The sequence below is a fragment of the Rhinatrema bivittatum genome, chromosome 7 (genome assembly GCF_901001135.1).
Source record: "Rhinatrema bivittatum chromosome 7, aRhiBiv1.1, whole genome shotgun sequence".
Classification (NCBI taxonomy): domain Eukaryota; kingdom Metazoa; phylum Chordata; class Amphibia; order Gymnophiona; family Rhinatrematidae; genus Rhinatrema; species Rhinatrema bivittatum.
The window spans coordinates 204,071,563-204,090,794 of NC_042621.1; the positions used below are offsets into that span (position 1 = coordinate 204,071,563).

General features: G+C 43.5%; 1 protein-coding gene across 1 annotated transcript in view; it reads right to left on the reverse strand.

Moving 5' to 3' along the window:
* TFAM (transcription factor A, mitochondrial) overlaps window positions 1–19,232 on the reverse strand; it is a 103,746-nt gene that overhangs the window by 14,863 nt on the left and 69,651 nt on the right. Inside the window, exons 5-6 of the mRNA XM_029609771.1 lie at window positions 14,235–14,330; window positions 13,754–13,810 (exon numbers count right to left, since the gene is read on the reverse strand). Of these exons, the coding sequence (XP_029465631.1) occupies window positions 13,754–13,810; window positions 14,235–14,330 (153 nt within the window). The remainder of the gene's footprint in view (window positions 1–13,753; window positions 13,811–14,234; window positions 14,331–19,232) is intronic.

Sequence of the window (19,232 nt, forward strand, 5' to 3'; positions counted from 1 at the left end):
TATCCTTTTCAGAAAAATAGTCTAAAAATATCTCCTATATGTATTTATTTATAAATTTATATCCTGCCAACCTAAAATACTAGGTAGATGTTGCGCCCGTCGGTCGCAGGCGGCTGCAACCTATGCTGCTCACCTCCTTTCTCTACACAGCTCCAAGTCTGGGCAGAATGGTGGCCTCCGCTTCCACACGCCGACGCTCATGGCGTGCCCGGGATGGCGTGGATGCTCCCGGCAGCCATCTTTCATCCGGGGTTACTTAGGCGCGCGCCTGCCATTCTTTTAACTACGTCAAGGCGGGAACCTCTGAGGCATCCCCACCGCATGACGGCACCCACTGACGATACTTAAAACCCAGCTGACCATCTGAGCTACGAGTTAGCAAGGAATCTCGTCCTGATAGTTCCGCTACCTTGGGACTTCCTCACTGACTATTGGGTGACCTAGGTACCAGCTCCTCGGGGGACTTGCCGCACTCAGGGCTATCCACTCCTAGGAGAGCCATCTCTCTCCTTATTTCAGTGAGTTCCTGCATCGTTCTCATCTACTCCTGCTGATCCTGCTCCAGTCATCCTCGGGGCTTGCTACCTCTGCCTCTACCGTTCCGGTGTGAGTATTCTACCTTTGTGGCATGGATTCTCAGGTTACCCCGCTTGCGGACCACTACCGGATCCATAGTGTCTTGTGCATTCTACCAGTGGCTTCCGGCCTACCCTGCGCTGCAGACCACTACCGGGACAGCCAGCACAAGCAAGCCTAGATAAGGTATTCACCGGGACTCTCCGCGCTGCGGTTTCTACTGGACTGATCAGCTGATTCCAGACTCGTCTGCTTGCTCTACAGGATTTGTTGTTGTACAATAAAGTTGTCTCTCTGTTGTGACCTTGCCTGTCGGGGTAAGGGCCCTCAAGGCTCCTCCCTGTGGGCGGAGTCTTTGCTCACCTCGACCCAAGGGCCCACTATTAAGTTCAAGACACACCGAACATAACAGATTGCTAACTCCATGGACCCGGCTCAGCTCTCAGCCTTGCAGGCCATTCCTGGCCTGGCCCAACGGATCACCGAGCAACAGAGGACACTGATTACAGCCCTTCAACCAGCTGAATTCCAGACTGATGGACACTTCTAATTCCAGCATGACTGCATCACCCCCGGTGGTTAACGGGCATACTACAGTTCCTCTACCAGCCCCCACACGTTTCACTGGAGACTCCCTGTTGTGTAGGGGCTTCCTCAATCAATCCTGTATGCACTTTTATTTGCAACCAGCTTACTTTCCTACAGCTGTTACCAAGACTACCTACATTTTATCCCTTTTGGATGGGAAAGCCCTGGCATGGGCATCACCCCTTTGGGAGCGCAATGACCCTATATTAAATGACTTGCCTGGGTTTCTGGCTCTCTTTAAGTCAGTTTTTGATGACCCCGCTCGCCAGTCTATTGCCAGTTCAGCGCTCCTGGATCTACAACAGGGAACCAGACCACTCCCAGACTACGTGATTGAATTTAAGACTCTGTCTTCTGAACTCCTATGGGACTCAGGTTGCCAAAGAGCTATTTTTCTACGAGGACTTAATTCCCGCATTAAGGATGAATTTGCTGCCCAGGAGTTACCAGACATTCTAAGCTCATTGATGGACCTGACTGGGCAAATTGACCACCGTATATGCGAAGATCAACTGAGGTAAAACCTCCAAAGAAACAGGTATCCAGTGGTGTCTGTTCCCAGAATTTACCACCCACTCCAGTCCAGACTACACCTAGCCCAGAAGAAGATGAACCTATGCAATTAGGCCGTAGTCATCTTACAGCCAAAGAGAAGCACTTTCGTAAGAAGATAGGCCATGCAGTTCAAACCTGCCCTATCTGTCCGGAAAACATGCAGACCTAGGATCCACTGGAGGACTCTTCTTAGGTCTAACTGCTCCTTCTCCTCCACTGATTCTTCCTGTTTCCATCATCTCTGGGCCTCTCAAATTCGCCACCCAAGCCCTGATCGATTCAGGTGCTGGTGGGAACTTCATTTTCAAGAGTTTACGACTGCCAACTGGACCGGTACCCACTCCACTCCTCCTCTTGTCCATTCTTGGCGAACCCTTACCCGGAGAGGTTACGACCACCACTCAGCCTGTCTGCCTCCACATGGGATCCTTACATACTGAAACCATTACCTTCCTGGTTCTCGAAAAAACCATCCACCCTGTTGTGCAAGGCATACCCTGGTTACAAAAACACTCTCCTCAATTTAATTGGTCTACTATGGAGCTATCTCAATGGGGCCTTGTCTGCCATAACAGATGTTTAAAAAAAATAACACCACTGCCTTGTATGGCCACTACATCCGCTCCTCCTGGTCTACCACCACAGTACGCTGCCTTTCAAGACAAATTTTCTAAACAGGCTGCTGACGTACTTCCACCACACAGATCCTATGACTGTGCAATCAATTTAAAGCCTAATTCTGAGCCACCTAGGGGAAGAGTATATCCACTCTCCCTAGTCGAAACGGAAGCTATGTCGGCTTACATCCAGGAGAACTTGCAGAAGGGATTTATTAGACCCTCCAAATCTCCGGCAGGAGCCGGATTCTTTTTCGTTGGCAAGAAGGATGGATCCCTTTACCCTTGCATTGACTACAGAGGCCTGAATGAGATCACCATCAAGGACCGGTATCCCTTACCGTTAATTTCAGAATCATTCGATCGGCTTCAGGGGGGCGAAGGTTTTCATAAAACTGGATCTAAAGGGCGCCTACAATCTTGTTTGTATCCGCCATAGAGACGAGTGGAAAACGGCCTTTAATACTCGCGATCGCCACTTCAAATATTTGGTAATGCCTTTTGGCCTCTGTAATGCCCTGGCCGTATTTCAAAATATGATGAACAACATTCTACAGGACCTTCTGTATCAATGTGTGGTCGTTTATCTTGATGACATCCTTATTTTTTCCCATGACGTGCAAACCCACCAAGCAGATGTCGTTACTGTTTTACAGCGGCTCCGGGATAACCATTTGTATGCCAAGCTTGAGAAGTGTGCCTTTCACCAAGAGTCTGTTCCATTCCTGGGGTACATTGTGTCGAACAAAGGATTTCAGATGGATCCCCAGAAAATGAGAAGCATACAAGACTGGCCTCAACCTTCTGGAATCAAAGCCCTACGCCGCTTTCTTGACTTCACTAATTATTATCGTTCTTTTCAAGGATTGCTCTACCTTGACAGCTCCTCTCACAGCCATGACAAAGAAAGCAGCTAACCCCTCTGAATGGTCTCCAGAGGCCATTTCCGCGTTCCAACTACTAAAGAAGGCCTTCCTTCAGAAACCATGCTTACGCCACCCTGACCCTCACAAGCCATTCATCGTTGAGGTAGATGCCTCAGACGTCGGCGTAGGGGTTGTACTTAGCCAGCACAGCGATTCACTTGTTTTACACCCCTGCTCCTTTTTCTCAAGTCACTTCACACCAGCGGAGAGGAATGACGGCATTGGCGATAAGGAACTACTTGTTATCAAGCTAGCATTTGAAGAGTGCCGTCCTTGGTTAGAAGGTGCCCAACACCAGATAACAGTGTTCACTGACCACAAGAATTTGAAGTATCTTAGGCACGCTCCAAGGCTAAATCATCGCCAAGCTAGATGGTCTCTGTTTTTCAACAGATTCAACTTCCTGCTCAAATATAGTCTTGTTGAGAAAAATGTTCTGGCAGATGCCCTCTCCCAGTCCTTTACTCCGGTTGATGTCCCTGATGAGCCACGTCATATCATTGACCCTGAGAAGTTTATTTATTTAATAAGTTTTATATACAGATTTTTCATGCAAGCATATCAAATCAGTTTACAGTAGTTAACAAATATTCATTTAAAAATATTTGCATTTCCAAAATAAGAAAGGAAGTAGATACATAGTTTCGTAATGTAAATAAATAAAATAGTAAGCTAAAAATAAAAATAGTAAGCTAAATAATCATAAAATTTAAACAATTAGAGAGGCAGTATAGTAAGAGTAGAGATAATAAAATAAAAAATATACATTACGTTGGTATACAATCAGGAGTTTGAAATCATTAAGTTAACAGCCCTTGGAAGGCTTGTTTGAAAAGCCATGTTTTAATGCCCCTTTTAAATAATTTAATGTCTGCTTCCAATCGTAATTCCTGTGGTATAAAGTTCCATAGTTGGGGTCCAGCAATAGAGATAGCTCTGTCTCTTACATTATTTAGATGCACAATTTTAGGGGAAGGAATTGGCAACATCCCTGTTCCGGCTGATCTAGTGATTCTTGAAGGGATATGGAAATGAAGTGATGAAGTTAACCATTCAATTTTTTCATTGTAGAGCGTTTGTGAATTAGGGACAAGATTTTATGCTGGGCCCTGTATTTGACTGGCAACCAGTGAAGTTCCTTCAATATAGGGGTGATATGCTCAGATCTTCTAGTTCCTGTCAAAAGTCTAGCTGCTGAGTTCTGCAGAAGTTGCAATGGTCTTGTAACATTTGCTGGTAGGCCTAAAAATAGTGAATTGCAGTAGTCTAATCTTGACAAGACAAGTGCCTGTAAAACAGTTCTAAAATCTTTTGGAAATAGAAGAGGTTTTAATCTTTTAAGGATATTTAATTTAAAATAACCATCGCTTATGATTTTTTTTAACGCAAGTTTTCATTGAGAATTCGCAATCTATGAAGATCCCTAGATCTCGTACTTCCAGGGAGATGGAGTAATTTTTAGCTACTTCTTGAATTTCAAGTTCTTTTGTCTTGCTTAATTTAGGTGAGATGTATAGAATTTCAGTTTTATTTGTATTTAGGGAAAGATTCATTTGGGTTAGTACTTTTTCAATGGCAGATTGGTATATATCCCAGAGCTTAAGATTTTGGTCGATAGATTTTTCGATCGGTATTAAAATTTGAATGTCGTCAGCATAGACAAAATGTGTTAGACCGAGGCCTGACAGAATTCTGCACAGAGGAAGCATATAAATATTAAAAAGGGTTGAAGATAGAGAGGATCCCTGTGGTACTCCATACTGGAGATCAATTGATTGTGATTCGTTATCAAGAAATTTTTACTTTGAAGGCTCTATTTTTTAAGTAAGAGTTAAACCATTTCAGTGTGGAGTCTTTGATGCCTATTTCATTTAGTCTATCCAGGAGGATTTTATGATTAACTGTATCAAAGGCTGCTGAAATATCTAGCATGATCAGGAAGTAGGTTTGGCTGTTATTGGCTCCTCTGAGGATAATATCTTGTAATGAAGTTAAAAGGGTTTCAGTACTAAAATATTTTCTAAATCCATGTTGTGCCGGATACAGGGTACTGTGCTTTTCAAGATAAAGACTACTACTAAAGACTGCTTTCATAAACTGCATGTTCTAAAAAGAATAAGACCACTGTTCCACAACCATGACTACAGGACTATCCTACAAGCAATAATCTTCTCCAAGTTAGACTATTGCAATTCTTTATTATTAGGTACCCCATCAGCACACACCAAACCACTACAAATGGTTCAAAATACTGCAGCCAGAATCCTAACTAATACAAAGAGAAGAGAGCACATTTCCCCAATCCTTAAAGAATTACACTGGCTACCAATTCATTTCAGAATTCTTTATAAGTCAATCACCATAATCTACAAATCCATCCAACAAATCGCCCCTCTCAACCTACAAATCCCTTTCATAAAACATACTTCCTCCAGACCCATAAGAGAGTACTACAAAGAGTCACTACAAGTACCGCCTTCCAAAACTTCCCTCCACATAACTTACAGAGATAGGGCTTTCTCCACAGCAGGACCCACGCTTTGGAACTCCATACCAACGGAACTTAGACAGGAACCCTGCTTACTGACTTTCAGAAAAAGACTTAAAACATGGCTTTTCAAACAAGCCTTCCCAGACGCAGATTAAAAACTATTCTATCCGATTTTCAACCTCCAATCAACATATTTTATTATTATAACCATCCTGGTATCCTACCCCTAAGCATTATTATCATCCAGAATCTTCATTACTTATGATTTCGCCTTTATTGTTAAACTACATACTTGTACGGAACAATTCATTATAATTCTCAAACATCCATTTTTGGAAATTCCTCCATTCTACAGGTTTATACACTTTGTTAAAGTTTCTATCTTGTCTTCTTCTTGCTCCTAGTTGTACGTCTCCCTGTTTATTGTAACTGCATCTATATTATTTATAGTTCATATTATTTCGTTCTCTGTTCCGGTTATCACCCATTGTTTATTGTAAACCGGCTTGATGTGATATTTTCACGAATGCCGGTATAGAAAAAATTAAAATAAATAAATAAAATAATCTGTTAGTTAATGCTGGCCGCTACCCATTCGGTTCCTGCAGGGAAGACTGTGGTTCCCCTGTCTTTAAGGAGGAAGCTTTTGAATTGGGCTCATGACTCTAAGTTAGCAGGCCACCCTGGACAAGCCCATACCCTTCTATACCTACGGCGATACTACTGGTGGCCGTCTATGAGGAAAGACGTGCAAGCGTACATAGAGTCCTGCACCTCCTGCGCCAGGCAAAAACCTTCTGCCGGTCATCCTTGGGGCCTGCTCCAACCTTTGCCCATTCCTGATGGAGTCATGGACACATATCGCAACAGATTTTGTAGTCGACCTGCCCCTTTCTAATGGCAACAATACGATATGGGTTACCGTGGATCGGTTCTCAAAGATGGCTCACTTTGTTGCTCTTCCGGGACTGCCAACTACTCCGGAGTTAGCCAAGCTCTTCGTTCGACACATTTTTCGTTTACATGGGATGCAGAAACATATAGTATCAGACAGAAGAGTCCAGTTCACCGCCAAGTTCTGGAGGGCATTGTGTCGAAAATGTGATATCTCTCTGGATTTGACGTCTGCATACCACCCTCAATCCAATGGGCAAACAGAAAGAATGAACAGGACTCTTAAGAAATTCATCCACGCCTATGTCAACTCAAGGCAAAATGATTGGGCAGAGTTACTACCCTGAGCTGAATTTGCCTTGAATTTGCATCCAGCACCCGCCACAGGATCCTCACCTTTTCAGATTGTGTATGGTCATCAACCACTTCCACCACTCCCAATACCATTGACTGGTACATCTCCAGCTGCACAAGCTACGGCTGACGAAATTCATCAACTCTGGATCCAGACTAAGGAGCTTCTTCATAAAGCTGGACAACGAGCAAAGAAATCCTATGACCGCTATCATCAAGCAGCTCCCCAATTTAAGCCAGGAGATAAGGTATGGCTCAGTACCAGATATATTCGACTCAAGCTACCTTCAGTTCTTTTCGCTCCACAACATATTGGACCCTTCACTGTCCTCCGACGTTTGGGACCTTTGACTTACAGCTTGAGGTTACCACCCTCAATGAAAATACATAATGCCTTTCACGTTTCACTTCTGAAACCACTTATCCTATCCAAGTTTTCTCAGAAGACTCCTGATCCACAACCCCTCGATGCTGAAGATGACATCGCCTACAAGGTAGATGATATCCCAGATGTGCGAAAAAAGTGAAGCACTGGAGTACCTCATCTCCTGGGAAGGGTACGGACCAGAGGAGAACAGCTGGGAGCCTGCTGCCAACATACTGGACAAAGAGATGCTACATTGCTTCCGCTCATCCCAGGAAACCAAAACCCCCTGGGAGGATCCCTAATAAGGGGGGTACGGTTGTGTCCGGTCGCAGGCGGCTGCGACCTATGCTGCTCACCTCCTTTCTCTATTCAGCTCCAAGTCTGGGCAGAATGGCGGCCTCCGCTTCCACATGCCGACCGTCATGGCGTGTCCGGGACGGCGTGGGCGCTCCCGGCAGCCATCTTTCATCCGGGGTTACTTAGGCATGTGTGCCTGCCATTCTTTGAACTATGTCATGGCAGGAACCTCGGGTGCGTCCCCACCGCATAATGTCACCCGCTCACGATACTTAAACCAAGCTGACCAAGCTGACCATCTGAGCTACGAGTTAGCAAGGAATCTCATCCTGATAGTTCCGCTACCTTGGGACTTCCTCACTGACTACTGGGTGACCTAGGTACCCGCTCCTTGGGGGCCTTGCTGCACTCAGGGCTATCCGCTCCTCGGAGAGCCATCTCTCTCTTCTCATTTCAGTGAGTTCCTGCATCGTTCTCATCTACTCCTGCTGATCCTGCTCCAGTCATACTCGGGGCTTGCTACCTCTGCCTCTACCATTCCGGTGTGAGTATTCTACCTTTGTGGCACGGATTCTCGGGTTACCCTGCTTGCGGACCACTACCGGATCTATCGTGTCTTGTGCATTCTACCAGCGGCTGCCGGCCTACCCCGCGCTGCGGGCCACTACCGGGACAGCCAGCACAAGCAAGCCTAGATAAGATATTCACTGGGACTCTCTGCGCTGTGGAGTTCTACTGGACTGATCAGCTGATTCCAGACTCGTCTGCTTGCTCTACAGGATTTGTTGCTGTACAATAAAGTAGTCTCTCTGTTGTATCTCTGTTGAGACCTTGCCTGTCGGGGTAAGGGCCCACAGGGCTCCTCCCTGTGGACGGAGTCTTTGCTCGCCTCGACCCAAGGGCTCACTTAAGTTCAAGACACACCGAACATTACAGCGGGTTACAATAAAACATATATATTAAGGTAAACACTATCACATATGTACAATAAATATGTAAAAAGAACAAAAAACAGCTTAATAAAGCAAAAAAAAAAAAAAAAAAAGATAAAAATGTCAAATGCTCTCTTCATTTTCACTTTTGGGAGTTTATTAAACTCCCAAAAAATCTGGTAAAAATATTCTTTAATCCTGTTGACCTTCTCAACCTCACCAAACGAACATAGGCCCTAATGTAATAAGGTGCGCTGGGCTATTTACACAGATCTACTCATGAATATGTACACATTTTTCCTGTGCAAACTTTAATCTTGATGCAGCAAGGAATTTTGCTTGCAAAATATGTATGCCCAAACCAGCATAAAACCTGTGCACAAATTAGCAGTCCTCCATTCAACTCCATGTTAATGAAGATAATTATTAGTCCCTGATGTGGAGAGGTACATGGATTTAACTCATGGTTTCTTAATGTTGAAAATGTAACTCTGGTTAGAGCTGAACTAAAGTTACACTGGTTAAGTCTATGGTAGTGAACCTGAAATTTGTGGTGCAGGGGTCCTGGATTCTAATTTATGCACATAATACAATGTGAACAAATCAGGTTTTCTCCCCATAAAACATGTTTAATGCTCAGAGAATATGCTTTGCAGACAATTGTTTTTTTTTATGCTCACAAATTGTTTTGTGCACATAAATCTTGTTTTATACACAGAAGACTGAGCAGAAAATCATATTTTATGCACATTAAGAATGTCTTCTGAGCATATTTTCAGATTAATGCACTTTAATGCATTAGTATAGTATTAGCTTACTGCACTGAGAGTTAGCTCAATTTTTATTGTACAAGTAGATAAATGTCAGCAAAAATTTGGCTCATATTTCATTACATTGGGCCCACAGTTAGTAGATTCTGGCTGCCTCCCCTTCAGGAGAAGTCCTCATGAAGCCATGCTTTCGCTTGCTCTAACCATCTCCCTTAATGGTCCCATGACTCAACAAGGCCAGCCCTATTTAGCCCTACTTCTCCCACAACTTGGTGCCTCGTCATTGAGTCACCTTTGCTCCTTGCATTGGCCCACCTTGCCTTGCTACTGCGTGGCCCCTGTGGATTTCTTATTTCGCCTTGTTCTGCAGCCTCCTTGGCCTCGCTGTCTTGTTGCCTTCAGTCCCCCTGGTTTGCTCTGCCTTGTGGCCTACTTAGGCTTCCTTCTCTGTTTCTCCTTTGTCTTGTATATATACTTTGATTTAATTTCTTGTTAGCCTCTGTTTTGTATATTACTTGTTCTCATAGTCCTGCCCAGTCCTATCTGTCCTTGTCTTGTCTTCTCCTTTTCCCTATGGGCCTTCGGTTCCAGCCACTGTCTCCCCACATCTGCCTCGCCTCCAGTTCCAGTCCCAGCCCTTGTCTCCTCTGCCAGTCCCTTGGTTTCCCTGTGCTGCATTGGCTTGCCTTCTGTCAGTATCCCTTGGACTGATCTTGTTACTGACTTGGACTGTCTCTGGTCTCGACTTTGTTTGCTGCCTGCCCTGAACCCCTGCTTGGATCCTGACTTCTTCTGAACACTGCCTGCCCAGATCTCTGCTAGCCATATACTGTTCCCAGAAAGCCTTGCCAGCCATCAGAACTTGCGGGCTCAACCCAAGGGGGAGGTGGTTGGACAGGCAGAAGATCCTGTCCAGCTCTGCCCAAGAGTCAGGCCCTGCACCTGTTGGGGGAATCCCCTATCCAACTGATTTCCCACGCCATGATAAGAACATAAGAAATTGCCATACTGGGTCAGACCAAGGGTCCATTAAGTCCAGCATCCTGTTTCCAACAGTGGCCAATCCAGGCCATAAGAACCTGGCAAGTACCCAAAAACTAAGTCTATTCCATGCTACTGTTGCTAATAATAGCAATGGTTATTCTCTAAGCCAACTTAATTAATAGCAGGTAATGGACTTCTCCTCCAAGAACTTATCCAATCCTTTTTTAAACACAGCTACACTAACTGCACTAACCTCATCCTCTGGCAACAAATTCCAGAGTTTAATTGTACACTGAGAAAAAAGAACTTTCTCCGATTATATGTCACACTTCATTTCCAAAATCCACATAGGAATCTACACTCCACAAACACCGGTCTTCTAACAACTCCCTCCCCAAGACTAACCCACCGCAATTCAACCAGAGAACGTGCTTTTTCCATAGCAGGACCCCTCCAATGGAACACCCTCCCCACCGACCTAAGACTTGAACCAACGTCACAAACTTTCAAAAAGAAACTAAAAACATGGCTCTTCAAAAAGGCATTCACAGCATCATGAGAACAATCACCACTCAACTCACTCATGCTCACCCCTTATCCTATCCTCCCTTTCACTCACCCCCTACTACACTCACCAACCCATCTCCCTCCACGAAATATACAATCTACAATATCCCACCCTATCCATTTAACACACTTCCACATCAATCCTATGTAACTAAAATAATATAGAATGCCTATCCTCCATATGCGTAAATGAATATAAAAGAAACCCTTCCCTCAAGTTTTTCTTTACCAATTTATTTGTTTTATCAGCTTTTCTTTATTTGCCTATCTTCTAATTCTCCCCCCCCGCCCCCCCGTTTTTCTCTCCCACTTACTACACCCTGTTGGCATTGTAACCTTTTTCAACTTGATCTATGTAAACCGATGTGATAACATATGCTGAATATCAGTATATAAAAACAAATAAATAAGCCACATGCTAACTTCATGGAGTGCCCCCTAGTCATTCTATTATCCGAAAGAGTAAATAACTGATTCACATTAACCCGTTCTAGACCTCTCATGATTTTAAACACCTCTATCATATTCCCCCCTCAGCCATCTCTTCTCCAAGCTGAAAAGTCCTAACCTCTTTAGTCTTTCCTCATAGGGGAGCTGTTCCATTCTCTTTATCATTTTGGTCGCCCTTCTCTATACCTTCTCCATTGCAACTATATCTTTTTTGAGATGCGGCGACCAGAACTGGAAACAGTATTCAAGGTGCGGTCTCACCATGGAACGATACAGAGGCATTATGACATTTTCCGTTTTATTCATCATTCCCTTTCTAATAATTCCTAACATTGTTTGCTTTTTTGACCGCCGCAACACACTGAACCGACGATTTCAATGTGTTAACCACTATGACGCCTAGATCTCTTTCTTGGATAGTAGCTCCTAATATGGAACCTAATATTGTGTAACTATAGCATGGGTTATTTTTCCCTATATGCATCATCTTGCACTTATCCACATTAAATTTCATCTGCCATTTGGATGCCCAATTTTCCAGTCTCAGAAGGTCTTCCTGCAATTTATCACAATCTGCTTGTGATAACTACTCTGAACAATTTTGTATCATCTGCAAATCTGATTACCTCACTTTTCGTATTTCTTTCCAGATCATTTATAAATATATTGAAAAGTACGGGTCCCAAAACAGATCCCTGAGGCACTCCACTCCCCACTCCCTTCCACTGAGAAAATTGTTCATTTAATCCTACTCTCTATTTCCTGTCTTTTAGCCAGTTTGTAATCCACGAAAGGACATCACCACCTATCCCATGACTTTTTAATTTTCCTAGAAGCCTCTCATGAGGAACTTTGTCAAATGCCTTCTGAAAATCCAAATATATTACATCTACTGATTCACCTTTATCTACATATTTATTAACTCCTTCAAAAAAGTGAAGCAGATTTGTGAAGCCTGCCTTGGATAAAGCCATGCTGACTTTGTTCCATTAAACCACGTCTTTCTTTTTGTTCTGAATTTTGATATTTAGAACACTTTCCACTATATTTCCTGGCACTGAAGTTAGGCTAACTGGTTTGTAGTTTCCCGGATCACTCCTGGAGCCCTTTTTAAATATTGGGGTTACATTACCTACCCTCCGGTCTTCAGGTACAATGGATGATTTTAATGATAGGTTACAAATTTTTACTAATAGGTCTGAAATTTCATTTTTGAGTACCTTCAGAACCCTGGGGTATATACCATCCGGTCCAGGTGATATAATACTCTTCAGTTTGTCAAACAGGCCTACCACATCTTCTAGGTTCACCGTGATTTGGTTCAGTCCATCTGAATCATTACCCATGAAAACCTTCTCCGGTGCGGGTATCTCCAACATCCTCTTCAGTAAACACCGAAGCAAAGAAATCATTTAATCTTTCCGCAATGGCCTTATCTTCTCTAAGCGCCCCTATAACCCCTCGATCATCGTGTAACTATATGCATCACCTTGCTTTTGTCCACATTAAATTTCATCTGCCATTTGGATGCCCAGTCTCGCAAGGTCCTCCTGCAATTTATCACAATCCGCTTGTGATTTGACTACTCTGAATAATTTTGTATCATCTGCAAATTTGATTACCTCACTCGTCATATTCCTTTCCAGTTCATTTATAAATATATTGAAAAGCACCGGTCCAAGTACAGATCCCTGATGCACTCTACTGTTTACCCTTTTCCACTGAGAAAACTGACCATTTAATCCTTCTCTCTGTTTCCTGTCTTTTAACCAGCTGGTAATCCATGAAAGGACACCGCCTCCTATCCCATGACTTTTTAGCTATCTTAGAAACCTTGCATGAGGGACTTTGTCAAACCCCTTCTCAAAATCCAAATACACTCCATCTACTGGCTTACCTTTATCCACATGTTTATTAACCCCTTCAAAAAAAATGAGGATTTATGAGGCATGGCTTGCCTTGGGTAACTCCATGCTGACTGTGCTCCATTAAACCATGTCTTTCTATATGCTCTGTGATTTTGATCTTTAGAATAGTTTCCACTATTTTTCCTGAAACTGAAGTCAGGCTCACTGGTCTATAGTTTCCCGGATCGCCCCTGGGGCCCTTTTTAAATATTGGGGTTATATTGGCTACCCTCCAGTCTTCAGGTACAATGGATGATTTTAATGATAGGTTACAAATTTTAACTAATAGATCTGAAATTTCATTTTTGAGTTCCTTCAAAACCCTGGGGTGCATACCATCCGGTCCAGGTGATTTGCTACTCTTTAGTTTGTCAATCCGGCCTATTACATCTTCCAGGTTCACAGTGATTTTAGCTAAGGACCTCTTGGCCCACCAGTCTGCCCCTGCCAAGAGTCTCTTTAGAGTGATACCACAAACCTGTTTTTGAGAACTAGAAAATCTTCTCCAGTCTTCAAACAAGTTCTTCATCTTTGCCTAGGATAAGAGGACATATATACATTTGTTTTGCAGTCAATAATTTGAAGGAATAAAAAAAAATGCAACCTCTGCTTTTCTGCATCTTTTTAGAATGCTGTTAGAAAATCTTTTCTGAACAAGTAACAGTCATCGGGTCCTACCTTATACAGAAATACCAGAATGCATCATGTGCTATAAACTCTGCTACCAAGGGAAATCCATCAAATACTGGGGCTGACTGACTTCTACTGGGCTAGATGTAATCAAGATGCCAGTGAATGCTGGCAGCAGCAGGAGCTACAAAAATTTATCTGGTTAAAAACTAAATAGGGGACTTTAAAAAATGTGCTAAGCCCCCTATACCCACTTCCTCCATGGAAGGAAGAGACTCTTTGATCCATCATTTCATTTCTTCCTTTTGTCTTTTCTTATTGTGCCTTACCTGCATTGAAATTCCTTTGGCTTCTTGGAAGTGCTCAGACATAAAGATGTTGAAAGCAGAGCGAGGTCTTTTGGGTTTTCCTAAAATGGTTAATTCCTGCATAATTTAGGGAGAACAGATAAAGAAAAGCATTTTATTTCTTTTGATATAAATGATACTCAGTAAATAAACAGCAAAACATCAGAGGTGGATGTAAACTTACTCCCATTGGAACAGTCAACGTACCACACATGAGTGCAGTACCCAAAGGAATAATTTTAATAAACAAAATATTCAGTAAGTTGCTCACAACGCTCCATATTTACTTGCAACTTTTGTCACAGATATATTAACATTTTGAATGACTTAGAGAAGCGTTGCTCTTTGTACTTTTTCATTTATGCAAACCTCTGAGGTTATTTCGAGTTTTTGTCCCTCCCGAAGTTAACAGGGGACACATGGCTGTGTTGGGGGATGATTTGCTTTGAACCTCCTTCATAAACATTATTTCATTTGAACTACTTTAAATGTCGTTAATATATCTGTAACAAGTTGCGAGTAAATGTGGTGCATTGTGAGCACTCAATAAATAAAGCTAAACATACATTTTAAAGGAGCATTGTCCACCTAAAGCATGGCCAATTTTGTTATCACAATAAAGCTGAAGTCAATTTCTTGGCTAAAAATTGTCTGAGCTACCAGTGTACTTCAATAAGAAAAAAGACCCCATGCCAATTAAGTGGGAGCTTTTTCCAGTATTCATTGCAGGCAGTTTCTCCAGATGGGCTTGTTTTGCACACACCATGACAGGAATGAATCTCACTAAAAGCCAGGGTATGCTGGATATAGTCTCAATCTCTCAAATTCACTGCTAATGCTCACTTCAGTACTTGCCCTGAGCCAAAGAGAGCTTCCTCCTGCAGTTCATAAGATGTAGAGGCAACATATTACATTTTATGAACTCCGGAATGAAGCTCTTTAGCACAACGCAAATATTGAGGGGTTGACAGTGTACATTTAAAAAACTTAGGATTTATACCAACACTTTGGTTCTGCTCTCAGCACTACGCAGCAACAACAGATACTAGTAGTTACTGTCATTTTATGAAAACCTATTTGTATTTCAAGTCCATTTCATTGGTTTGTTGGTTTTATTAAGCATTTGTCTATTGTTTCATGATTATTTTATTTAGTTTGTCCTTTCATGTTTCTTAATTTATTTTAAGAAGTTTTATTTTGCTTTTTGTGGTTTATCTTTATATGTTTTAAAATTATTCTCACTTATTTTTAAGGCTTTACATAACCTGGTTCCTCCGTGTCTACAATGTGCTGTCTACCAATACGCCCCGTCTCATGTCCTCCATTCTTCCTCTCAACATCTGCTAGAAGTCCTGACCTTGAAGCATGCCCGCTTAATCTCATCTAGAGAACAGATGTTTGGTATAGCTGGTCCAACCCTCTAGAACGCATTGCCTGAAGAACACAGAGCTGAAAACAAGTTGCTTCATTTTAGAAAACTCCTTAAAACACTCCTGTTTATTATGGCTTTTGAAGACAGATGCCACTGACTGCATTCTATGATACCTGAGACACGCCTTGCAGTAAATACTGTTTTGTTTGATCTTTAAGTTTATTAATAAATGATTGATATATATATATATATATATATATACTAATATACTTAAAAAAACAATCCTTTGGGACTAGAAGATTGTAAATGTGACAGTTGGAGTTAGCTTTGAAATCTATTAATTTTTTTATGGCCCCTTCAGATAAAGCCCATCAACTAAAAAGGAGTTTACATCAGAAAGGAGTTCTTACACATTTAAAAGCTACCAATTCCAATTTATTACTTGATGTATCACAATTCTTACAAATAAATCAAAGTGATATACATAAAAATAATATATATTAAAAAAATGATTCATATACATATATACATACATAAAACAGTATTTACTGCAAGGCCTGTCTCGGGTATCATAGAATATATATACGGTATGTATGTATATATGTATATGAAACTTTTTTTTTTTAATATATATTATTTTTATGTATATCACTTTGATTTATTTGTAAGAATTGTGATACATCAAGTAATAAATTGGAATTGGTAGCTTTTAAATGTGTAAGAACTCCTTTCTGACACATATGCCCGTCTGACATCCAACTTCAATTCACATGCATACGGAGAATCTTTATCCAAATCCTAAAACGCAGGCAACTCAATTGACTGGTTCACGTGAAAGGCCGATACAACCTTAGGAAGAAAAGATGGCACTGTTCGCAGAGAAATGCCAAAATCTGAAAACCTAAGAAAAGGTTTGCAACAAGATAGAGCCTGAATCTCAGAAACTCTACGAGCCGAGCAGATAGCCATGAAAAACACAGTTTTGAGCGTTACGATCCTTTAAAGTAACGCGCCTGAGCGGTTCAAAAGGAAGTTCATACAATGTTCGAAGAACCAAATTCAAACTCTAAGAAGGACAAACAGCTCGCAGAGGTGGATTCAAGTGCTTAGCACTTCTAAGAAAACGCACCACATCAGGATGAGCCGCTACAGACACTCCTTCCACCTTCCCTCGTAAACAGCCTAAAGCCACCACTTGAACCCTTACAGAACTGAAAAACTAACCCCTTCGCCAAACCCTCTTGTAAGAAGGCTAGGATGTGGACTATCGAGGCTTGCCTAGGCGAAACTTTCAACCTACTACACCAAGAGTCAAAAACTTTCCAGACTTGGACATAGTAAGAGAGGTTTAAGTCTTGCGAGCCCGCAAAAGAGTGGAAATCACCGTATCCGGATAACCATTCTTTCCCAACTGTCGCCTCTCATAAGCCAAGCCGCTAGACAAAAGCAATCCACCTGGTCGAAAAATACTGGTCCTTGCCTCAGGAGATTTGGAAGATAACCCAGACGGAGCAGGCCGTCCACTGCAAGGTTGATGACACACGCGAACCACAGCCTCCGTGGCCATTCCGGAGCCACCAGAACCACTGTCCCCGGATGGGCCTCTATTCTTCTTAAGACCTTGCCCACCGGGGGCCAAGGAGGGAAGGCGTAGAGCAGAATGTCGTGGGGCCATGGAAGGACAAGGGCATCCATTCCTTCTGCTCCGTGCTCTCTTCTGTGACTGAAGAAGCGTGGCGCTTGGCTTTCCCCAAGTCGCCATTAAATCCAAATGGGGAATCCCCCACCGATGAGTTAACAACTCCACTCTCCGGGATCCAGTCTCCGATGGCTCAGAAAGTCTGCCTGAACATTGTCTACCCCGGCAATGTGAGAAGCCGCTATCCTGAGCAGATTTCTCTCCACCCAGGCCATGAGCTCGTTCACCTCCGCGGGACGGCTCTTTGTTCCTCCTTGCCGGTTGATGTACACCGTTGTCGCATTGTTGGAGAGCACTGTCACTGAGCGATGATGAATGAGAGGCAGGAACTTCTGAAGGCCATTCGTACCGCCCATGTTTCCAGACGATTGATGGACCATTGCACTTCCTGCTGTGTCCATTGGCCTTGCGCCACTTGGGCCTGGAAAACTGCCCCCCAACCGGAAAGACTGGCGTCTGTCGTCATAATGATTCACTGATGGACTTCCAGATCCACCCCCCAAGACAAGTGTTCGGGGATCAACCACCAAGCTAGACTGGACCTGGCAGATTCCTGGAGTGGAAAGGGCACTTGAAACTCCTCCGATTTGGGATCCCAACATGAGCGCAAAGCCCTCTGCAACAGTCTCATATGAGCGAAAGCCCATGGAACCAACTCCAGAGTAGACGCCATAGAACCAAGCACCTGCAAGTAGTCCCACGCCTTGGGAACCGGTAGGGACAATAGACGACGAACTTGAGACGTTAGCTTGTCTATCCGTTCCTGCAGAAGGAAAACTTTCCCGATCCGAGTATTGAACCTCACCCCCAAAAACTCCAGGACCTGGGTAGGACACAACTGGCTCTTGGCAGAATTGATGATCCACCCCAGAGAGTGAAGGTTTGCATCACTTTGGCAACCGCCGTCTTGCATAGATCCTCTGACTTCGCTTGAATGAGCCAATCGTCCAAGTAGGGATGGACTAGAATCCCCTCCCGTCGGAGAGCCGCTGCCACTACCACCTGATGCGCCCAGTCGCAGACGGCTGTGACCTTTGCTGCTCACCTCATTTTGCCCAATAGCTCTGATTCTGGCAAAGATGGCCACCTCTGCCTCTGCACGCCGACCTCTCTGGCGATCCCGGGACGGTGTGGGCGATCCCGGTCGCCATCTTGAATCTGGTGTAACTTAGGGCACGTGAGCGTGCCTGCCCCCATCTTATCCACATCATGGAGGGAACCTTGGGGGCGATCCTCCGCATGACATCACTGCCTACGTGTACTTAAGCCTACCGTACCTTCCTACCAGCGAGTTAGCAAAGATTCCATCTTGCTCAATTCCTTTCCACAGAGACGCTTCGCCTCGCTGTTCCTAAGTTCCAGACTGAGTGACTCAGGTACCCCAGAAGACAAAAAGCATACAAGACTGGCCTCAGCCTACTGGTATTAAAGCTCTCCGTCGCTTCCTGGGCTTCACTAATTATCGCACCTTCATCAAGAACTACTCGACCTTGATAGGGCCACTTACTGCCATGACTAAAAAAGGAGCCAACCCATCACAGTGGTCTCCAGATGCCGTCACTGCTTTTCAAGCCCTTAAAGAGGCATTCCTCAAGAAACTCTGTTTACGTCATCCTGACCCTCATTGGCCATACATCGTCTAGGTCGACGCATCTGATGTCGGCGTAGGGGCCGTGCTCAGTCAGCACAGTGATACGCATATTCTTCATCCCTGCTCATTTTTCTCCAGACGCTTTTCTCCAGCCGAGAGAAATTATGGCATCGGCGACAAAGAGTTGCTCGCTATCAAGCTTGCATTTGAGGAATGGCGCCCCTGGCCAGAAGGTGCACAGCACCAGATAACAGTGTTCACTGATCACAAAACCTGGAATATCTACGCCATGCGCAGAGACTCAACCATCGCCAAGCC